General features: G+C 32.2%; 1 protein-coding gene across 3 annotated transcripts; it reads left to right on the top strand.

Annotated features, from left to right (window-relative positions):
* The first annotated feature begins 3,715 nt into the window (after positions 1 to 3,715).
* On the top strand, positions 3,716 to 9,665 carry LOC107792199 (UDP-glucuronate:xylan alpha-glucuronosyltransferase 1-like). Of its 3 annotated transcripts, none has more exons than XM_016614392.2 (5): positions 3,716 to 3,885; positions 4,494 to 4,591; positions 6,273 to 6,476; positions 7,653 to 8,263; positions 8,353 to 9,665. In XM_016614392.2, exons 2-5 carry the CDS (start codon positions 4,572 to 4,574, stop codon positions 9,399 to 9,401), a joined length of 1,884 nt encoding a protein of 627 aa, XP_016469878.1. In that variant the 5' UTR covers positions 3,716 to 3,885; positions 4,494 to 4,571; the 3' UTR covers positions 9,402 to 9,665. The 3 variants fall into 3 exon arrangements, with proteins under 3 accessions (XP_016469878.1, XP_016469877.1, XP_016469876.1); XM_016614391.2 differs by having other exon boundaries at positions 7,635 to 8,263; positions 8,356 to 9,665; XM_016614390.2 differs by having other exon boundaries at positions 7,635 to 8,263.
* The last annotated feature ends 506 nt before the right edge of the window (positions 9,666 to 10,171 follow it).

Below are 10,171 nucleotides of genomic sequence, written 5' to 3'. Positions count from 1 at the left end.
TATAAATGCACAGTGTTCGTAGTTCTGAAGTCCCCTTCTATTTTATCTTAGCTGTGTATTATCTTTCGAACAGCTTGAATTTTATTCAGACCTTTATTTGTATTATTCTAGTAGCTCGTGCACTTATGACACCAGTTCTAGGATGGTATTTAGACATCGCTATTATTATGGATTATTCACTCTATTTCAGACTTTATTTTCGCATTTGTTTCTTTGTTATTAATTAATTTAAAATTATTTAAAATAGCTAGCATTATTCTAACGTCGGCTTGCCTAGCAAGTGAAAATGTTAGGCGCCATAACGGTCCCGAAGGTGAAAATTTCGGGTCGTGACACTAATCAACCGTCAGAAACTTTTCAGAGGGGGTTAGAGAATTTTTCGCCAAAAAAGGTATCTCTACTAACCTTCCGGTGACACAAAGTTATGCCACCGGAAAGCAGGAGAACTATCTGTATATGGTAAAATATGTTCACATTAAATGATCATGTGAGAAAGCGATACGTGGAGCCGAGGACAAAAGACAATCAGGACCGAAGGCGACGATCTCATTTGTTGCCGGAGAGAATGGTATTCATAAAAGGTATTATAAATTTCTGCCACCCGGTAGCATTCAATGAAGAATATTCTATAGCATTAAGTGCACGGTCCGTTACAGAGAATATGTCATTCACTGCTTACCATTACACATTCTTCAATGGTCCTCATAATTATCATTTAAGAGAGGCTTGATCCTAGAACCTTATTCCCTAGGTGCAGCTATAAATAGTGAGCTCTACCATCATTCTAAAGCACACAAATTTTCTAACAAGCATATATTATATTCTATCAAAAGCTCAATAACATTTTATTCTCTTGTCTATTTACATTGTTCTTATTGCCTACGGAAACTCTGCTCCCGGGACCAAGACATTTGTTGTTTTATCTCAATTTCAAGGCTAAGTCTTACATTTTTGTCTAGTTCATTTATCATTGTAGGATCAAATCGATTCACTTGTCTATAAACTACGTATAAATTCAACTGTACCGTTTTACGGGTAAATAATAATAAGTTATAATAGGAAAGGTTTTAACTTGTATTAGGATTAATTAGATAATGGTTGTATTAGGTTTATGTAATAGTGAACCAAGTGTTTTGCATGTCAACTTCATTATTTTAATCTCGACTTCCTTGATTTTGTCCTTTAAAAGTTCTTGTACTATTATACACTTCTGTTGGACGACAGCTACTTGTACAAACGGTTAAATCTTCTCATGTCATGATATTTCTGCAATTATTTTTCTAATTGTACTAATATATTTTTTGCGTAGTCTACATATTTTAAAAAATAATTTTTTCAAGCAAAAAGGTTAAAGAGCTTTAAGCATTTGAGATTTAAATTTACATATGTGCGCTGACTATATAGAGATGTTGCGCATCATCTATGAGGTTTAACTTGTTATAGCATATTTTATCACGGTACCAATTAATTTTATCAGGTATCTGCTACGTCTCACCAATAGAGGTATCAGATAACTTTGTCCACTAACATTTACCTATACGAAAAATCGCTTATTATTTTTTTACTTGCTTGACTTTAACTTGCTAAGATCTCATGGTTCTCCTTCCTCTTTATCGACAACTAGATTATACTCTCGAATGCTACGTACATGTCTATTCATAGAAGTTAGTTAAGTATATATATTTGTTAAAAAAATACATATGGGTAGACAGTGGAGTAACAAAGAGATACGTAGCGATGGGTGCAAGGTTTCACTCACCAAAATTCGTATGTCTCAAACAAAGACATTTCTGTAGCTGCCAAAGTGCCAAGTAGATTGCTTCTTCTCCTTACTTTAGCACATACCTCATTTTCAATCTGTTTGTTTTGCTCCTCTCTCAAGCTTTCCAACTCATTAAATATTTGGTTATCATGATAATGCCCAATATTAATTAAAGGAGTTATATACATATACATATATATATATATATATATATATATATATATATATATATATATATATATATATATATATATATATATATATATATATATATATATATATATATATATGTGTGTGTGTGTGTGTGTGTGTGTGTGTGTGTGTGTGTGTGTGTGTGTGTAATACTTTAGCTTATAATTACTCTACTTTTCATTTATTATCAGATTTGCTATGAAGGCAGACATGTTATTACATGTAGGTCGGCTTAACTTGTTAATGTAAAAAAATCTATACAATACATATAATTTAAAGTCTTGATTAAATAATTAATTGTTGAGATTGTGTAACGTATTAGGATAGCTCCATCTTAGAAACTTTGGGAAATATTACCCCATTAGTCTTTGTCCAAATAAACATCCAATGCGATGTACCGTTTGCTATTTTCGTGATGTAACTAATGGATAAGTAAAAATATAGAAATAAATAATAAATGCAGTAAATGTTACTATTTCTGTCCTTGTCATTACAAATTATTCAGTGAATTTATCGAATCAGTAAGCAAAAACATTCATTATATTGAAATTGGCAAAAGCAATGGAAGAAAAAGATTTTCTTTGTAGAGATTTACAAAATAAGGAAAGAAAGAATCAGTGACAAAGAGATTCATAATAGAAAAAATAAATAAGTCATAAAGAGATTCATCACCTTTTGACCAGTTAATAGAGTAGGCATTACTACAACCAAATGATTCACATATAATTAATATGGACCACTTAACAACAAAGAAATAAGAAGGCAAAACCAACTCTAATCAAATTATTAGTTGTTATTATTATGCCTTAAATCAAAACCAATTGAGATTAGAGGAATTAATTAAACTTAGCAGCCACAGACTGTTATTGGGATAATCCAAAATCACCTAACGAAAATGATAAACCTTCTCTCCCTTTAGTATAAGTAATTAGATATAACTTCTTAATCACCAATTTCACATCATAATTCTCCAGACAGGCATAACATCAACTAAACACATTGTTTTCATTGACCTAATCCAGCAACTAGTAGTATTCTCATTAAGTAAATATTCATCTTACCTTCTACATGTACATAGACAACCTCAATATATATATATAAGAATCCTTCTTTTATTTTTGTATTGGGTTCAATTTAACCACTCAGTCTTATAGTTGAACAAGAAAGAAATAATTTTGAAACTTGTGTTTAAACACGCCATGGATAGTTGTGCAACTATAACTCATATCATTAAAAGTAAAATAAGATATGTAAATTTAAAAAAATTCTCTAATTTGGGACGAACTAAAAACCAAAGTATACTACATAAAATAGGATAAAGAGAATAGTAAAATTTTATTACACTATTAGGGTATATAGGTTAAATCATTAGAAATGTCTCTCCTTACATTGCCCCTACAACCCCATCTCAAGAAAACAAAAGAGTGAAAAGAGGAGGAAAAGGATGCAATAAAATTTTCCAAGACAAGATAATTACCTTTATAGAATGATTTATATCTAGTAAAAGAATTTAAAAAGGGAAAGGGAAAGGAAAGCATTAAAAAGCATGTTATTCCACTCTTCCTTATTCATTTCTAAGAGAGACAATTTGAAAGCAAAGAAGTTGGTGAAAAACTGGTTCTTGCTATTGACTTGAAAAGACATATTTTAATTTTCTTTTTTGGTAAACTCACCAGAAAATAGCTCCACATATCACACAACATATATTTTATTCTAACTTCATAAATAGCTATATATGTTAAAAAGTTGGAGAATTCAATCAGAGAGAAGAAGTTCTATCTTTATATTGAGTGTTTCCTTTCTTCTTTCCTCTCTTCTCATACAAAACTTAAACCTTCAACTCCTTCTTCACCACAAATAAACAAGAAAGAAGAAGAAAACAACAGGAATTTGTTTCCCATGTGGTTTCTCATTGGCTAGTATTTGCAAAGGTAGGTTTTAACTTTTATGGTATTATTTTTTCTTTTTTGTTGTTCCTTGAGCCGACTGTTTATTAAAAACAGTATTTCTACCTTCGCAAGGTATGGGTAAGGTATGCGTACATATTACCATTCTCAAACCCCACTTGTAAAATTATACTGAGTTTGTTTTTATTGTTTGGTATTCTTTTTCTTTATATATCTTTCTTCATCTTCTATTAATTTTTTCTCTCTATGTTTTAGTATGGAAATATAGAGACGGATTTAGGACAGGTTCTATTGTTGGATTGAACTAATTATTTTTTGCTCGAATTATGTTTACATCTACAAAAAGGTTTAAAATTTATACATAATAAGATCACAATTGTTCTGAATATGTTTGACTTTAAATTCTCAAATTGTCACTGATCAAAAGGATATGGTTTCTTCTTTATTTGATATGTATGTTCAGAGCATTTATTTCTGAAGTAATCATATCATCTTTTAGTTTTTCTGTACTTTGCAAATCCATCTTTCACTTGTCTTAGTCATTGCCAATGATGGAGAGGTACTGTATATTTTCCTATAGAATTTGCAGCATTTATTATTGAAACTAATTGAATGTGTATTTTTTCCCAAAGGTTTTGGCAGATTATTATTCCTGATTTTCATTATTCTCGACCAATGTTTTTATAAGAGTGGATTAAGCTGGAGATCTTATGGAGGCTAGAAGATCAATGTGAGTATTTCTTTTCATTCTACTTATTTTCCTGTTAAATTCATCAAAAGAATATTTATTTGGAAAGTGCAAAAAGATACACTTTTCATTATAGTATTACATTGATAGGGCGGAAATCAATTGGTTAAACATCAAATTAAGTTTTAATCCTCTGAATAGGAAGTAAAACATGTTATATGCTACGTATGTAAAATATACTGATAGTATATAAATTCACTACATGCCAAGTCTTCTTACAAGGAAAATGGCGTAAAGCCCACAAATAATTTTATCGGCTATTTATTTAAAATGATTGTATATATATATATTAAAAATTCTTGTGAAAATAATATATCCTCAAAGTATAAGAAGTTAACATTCTGGCTGAAAATTACAATACTTGAAAAAACAAACGTCCATGTCATAGCATTTCACAAGGAAAGAATTATAATTAATAGTTGACAGCTTAGCTATTACGTTTTACTATATAATGCACCGTATATACTAATTTCCTACAAAGATTAATCTTAATTGTTGGTTCCTTTGAAGTAAAGATCCCAAAACAAAAACTTAGAAAGTAAGTTTTACTAGAAAACGTATCATACTTGTAACATACACTAATTAATTCCGTTGTTGTGGTCTTATTTTTTTTTTAAAGTAAAGAACCTTTATTACTTCGAATTGTGTCTGTCTCTCTTTTTTTTTCTTAAAAAAATTTAAAAAGTAAATATTCTGTTTAATAGCATAGCCAAGGGAAATAAAAACCATGTGAGTGTGAAGATTTATTGGTACAGGAAAGGTGGAGTAGTTATATTTTTTCATTTTTAAAATCTTACTATGATTAGACTAAGCAACCTTTTTTAGAGATTTATTGAACAGGTTGGTCCAACATGTGGTAGGTGAAGAGTTGCAACTGTTACAACCTAGGTTTCAAAAATTAATATTTTCCATGAGAGTATGTAAGATGAAATCTTTAATCTCATTTGTTGAAGGACAGATTAGTTAGTTGTTCAAGTAGCTAGGATGTGTGCATGTGTCATATAAGATGCGGAATAAGGATTTAAAGTTTATGAATTTCGTCTAATATTTATAGTCATTTAGTATGATTTTAATATTATTAATATATATAAGCGTCTATATGACACAGGTTGTCTGCTTTACTTTTCAAGTTGCTATAATTATTATTTATGATTTAAAAAGTAATTTTTTTTACGGTACCCATATATTTAGGCTCTATTTGACCGGGGCGGAGACAGAGCTGAGCTAGGGGTTTGATCGAACCTAATATCTTTTACTCAAACAGTATCTTTGTATGAAGAAATTCATTAAATATGTATAAATATTAAATTTAGAATGCAGTAATTAGCCCTTGAAGTGGTTGTTCTAAAATTCAGAACCCATAAAATTGAAATTTTGCCTCCGCCTCTACTATTTGATATTGCTGGAGGTAGCATTCAAACGTATTGCTCGCAAGGCATCAACCTAACTATGTAAATTAAATCTCATAAGTAAATGTATAGATATCTCAAAGACAATTATCAAATATGAGGATGGTGGACTAGAAATTATTTGCTTATATTACACAGCCAAATGCAAAGAGATGTTAATGACATTACCATTCTAATTAATACACATTCTTTTATAATTATTTCTCTAATTTTCCAATTAGGTAGTTAAACGATTTTTTCTAACCATTTTACAGAGAAGATGCATGCAAAAGAAGGTTACAGAAAATCAAAGTTAAGGAAGTGGGAGTGAAGCCCCTTCAACTCCCCTTTCAAGAGAAGAGTACAAATTGCAAGTTCCATCCTCTAAAGCTTGTGTTATTTCTCATTGTAATTGGCACTTTCTTCTTGATTCTCTCCTCCAACTCCGTTTGTCAAAATAAAAATGCTTCAGATTCAAGGTATGTTCTGCTTCTTTTTTCTTGTATTCTATACTTGACCAAAAAAGAACCTGCAATATGTGGGTATTTATGTATGTATAGGTACATTTATATACTGACTGTGTAGAAGAATTTTACACAATCAGGTCACATAAAAGATAATTACAGTTAACTGTTTATTATAAGTGGAATTAGTTATTTAAAAAATAAGGTAGATATCTTGCTGTGACATGTTAACTTCAAAATTACACTAGCGATGTAAAAATTATTTACATTGTCAATGTATACTAGTTGTATACTTTATGTGTTTGTGTGTGTGTTAAAGGCCTATCAAATCTTAGCATGGTTAAGGGCCTATGAAATTTTTAGATCAAGAGATAAAAATTATATATATACACCAAGTTATAGCATGGTGAACTTTGAAAAAGAAAGGGTTGATAGATGAAATTTGGCTAGTTGCTCCTTGTCTTTTTGATAATTTACCATATTAAGGGCCTGTTTGGACATAAAATTTGATGAAAGTTTTTTCCAAAAAAATTTAACTTTTTTTCAAAATCAGCGTTTTTTCATAAAATTTCCAATTTTCACTTGAAAATGCATTTTGAAAATTTTCAAAAATTTGAAAAACTCCAAAAAGCTGTTTTTCAAAATTTTCACTCAAATCACTCACAAAACTTTAAAAACAACCCAAACTGAAATTTATGTCCAAACACAACTCTAAATTCCAAATACCATTTTCATTTGAAAAAATATTTCACCTTTTTTTCGAATTTTATAATTCTTATGTCCAAACGCCTACTAAGAATCTTGAAAGGCTATCCTAGAAAAATTATCTTAGGAGAAAAGAGAAGGAAACAACAACAACAAACCCAATAAATTCCCATAAGTGGAGTCTAGGGAGTATAGTGTATACGCATACCTTACCCCTATCGTGGATGGCAGAGAGTATGTTTCCGATAGACCCTCGGCTAGAAAAGAGAAGGAAAATTGGAGAGAGAAAAAACATTAAAACGGCATACTAAGGATTTTATTTGGAAAAAAAAAAATACTAGCTTACTAAGGATTTTACTTGAAAATTAATCAGAGGGGTTCTTTCCTGTTCACTAACATTAAATCCTCCAAATTGGTCATAGCATAGTCCTTAACTCCTTATTAATGGAAACAAATTATTTAATGCAGGCAACATTTTGTGAACAGGTGGATATGGGGTGCTTCTGATCCTAGGTACATATCAGATGTTGACATCAGTTGGGAGGAAATATCTCAAGTTTTAGAACAATTGCCTGAAAAGAAAGTTGTTGAGAACATAGGTCTTCTTAATTTCGACGAAGATGAAATCATTGAATGGAGACAAGTTGTTCCTAGTGCCAACCAAACAGTCCTTCACCTTGACTATGCCGAAAAAAACATAACTTGGGAAACCTTGTACCCTGAGTGGATTGATGAAGAACAAGAAAATGAAGTTCCAAGTTGTCCTTCTTTGCCAAAACTTGAAGTCCCTAGGACTCGTATCGATCTCATAGCTGTCAAGTTACCGTGTAGAAATGAAGGGAATTGGTCTAGAGATGTTGCGCGATTGCACTTGCAACTTGCTGCTGGTGGTTTAGCTTCCTCTGTTAAGGGTAAACATCCTGTCCATTTGCTTTTCATAACCAAATGCTTCCCTATACCGAATCTTTATAGGTGCAACGAGCTCGTTGCTAGAAAAGGTAACGCGTGGTTGTACAAGCCGGATTTGAGTGTTCTAAGAGAAAAACTTCAACTTCCTGTTGGATCTTGTGAACTTGCACTTCCCTTTGGTAAAACAGGTAAAGATACACTATTGTTTTTCCTTCTTTCAATGTGAATTCTATAGACATATCAAGAATTCAATGTGAACTTGTCTATGTTATGACAGCAGAGGAAGAACATTCGGGGAGCAAAAGGCGCGAGGCTTATGCAACGATATTGCATTCAGCTCATGTATATGTATGTGGAGCAATAGCAGCAGCACAAAGCATTAGAATGGCAGGGTCGAGGCGAGACCTTGTGATTCTCGTTGATGATTCGATTGGTGAGTATCATAGGAGTGGACTTGAAGCAGCAGGCTGGCAAGTTAGGACTATACAAAGAATAAGAAATCCTAAAGCTGAGAAAGATGCCTACAACGAGTGGAATTACAGCAAATTCAGGCTATGGCAACTGACTGATTATGACAAGATCATATTCATTGATGCTGATCTTCTTATACTTAGAAACATCGATATCTTATTTAGGATGCCACAGATTTCAGCGACAGGAAACAATGGCACGCTTTTTAACTCTGGAGTCATGGTTATCGAGCCATCAAATTGCACGTTTCAGCTCCTAATGGATCACATAAATGAGATTGAGTCCTATAATGGAGGCGATCAAGGCTACCTAAACGAAATATTCACGTGGTGGCATCGGATACCAAAGCATATGAACTTCTTGAAAAATTTCTGGATTGGCGACGATGAAGTAGTGAAAGCAAAGAAAACACATCTTTTCGGGGCAGAACCTCCAATTCTTTATGTCCTTCACTACCTCGGATACAAGCCATGGTTGTGTTTCCGGGACTATGATTGCAACTGGAATGTAGACATCTTACAAGAATTCGCGAGTGATGTTGCACATCACAAGTGGTGGAAAGTGCACGATGCAATGCCCGAGCAGCTGCAAGATTTTTGCCTGCTAAGATCAAAGCAGAAGGCACAATTGGAATGGGATAGAAGGGAAGCAGAGAAGGCAAAATATGTTGATGGACATTGGAAAATCAAGATCAAAGATCGACGACTCAAGAGATGTACAGACAGGTTATGCAATTGGAAGGGTATGTTAAAGCACTGGGGGCAGAAAAATTGGACAGATGATCCATTTTTTCATCCCTCACCACCAACCTTAAAAACCAACAAAACCAAAACAGCATCTCTTTCTGGTATATAACAAGCATGTTTTGGGCTTTTTTGCTAAGTGGAGCCCTGTGTTCAATCTTGTGGTAAGAGGTTAAGGACATTAAATTGCTTTCAGAAGCACAGTTAGTTATTTGATGAAATTTTCAGCTTTGATATATACATAGGTTTTGTGCTATGTGTTGGGCAGTACCCTTATTTTGAGGGAGACTTTTATAGAGTTCTCCAATTTTTACACTTATGTTTTGTATGATTCCACTCTACATTAATTAAATTCAAGTCTGTTGAACATTTGTAGCACTGTTTTCGACTTAACTTTGAGGTATTACACGAAATCATTTTCAAGTTTCTCTAAAGCAGAATAAACAATGAACTAGTTTATTAAAGAGGAAAAAAGAAGAACTAAGGTTATGGATCATGATTTTCTTTTCCTGTTTTTTAATATATATAAGAAGAGTTAAGCTAAATAGCCGTCTATCCAACCGCTTAAACTTAAAATAGCGGCGGATATTTAATATATGTGTATAGTCGTGTATAAGACCAACGGCTTCAAGGTCAAATTATGCTCCTAAATCTGGTATAAGTGATTCACAAGCCCAAACAACCATTAGTGTAACAAAATTCCAGATTACGGCCTAAAGATATATTGGAATGCTAGTGTTACAGTAAAGAAATTAACAATAACAATGTCCAATCGACTATAGTTCAATTCTTAATTAGCTGAAGTCGGCTATATAAATATTTTGTTCAAATCATTCATTATGATTAGACAACAAGAAGGCATAAACTTGACCATAGAGTTGC

Source organism: Nicotiana tabacum, chromosome 13 (genome assembly GCF_000715075.1).
Source record: "Nicotiana tabacum cultivar K326 chromosome 13, ASM71507v2, whole genome shotgun sequence".
In the NCBI taxonomy this organism is placed as follows: Eukaryota; Viridiplantae; Streptophyta; class Magnoliopsida; order Solanales; family Solanaceae; genus Nicotiana; species Nicotiana tabacum.
Note: the sequence above shows the minus strand (reverse complement) of the source record. Positions and strands in the feature narration are given on the sequence as shown.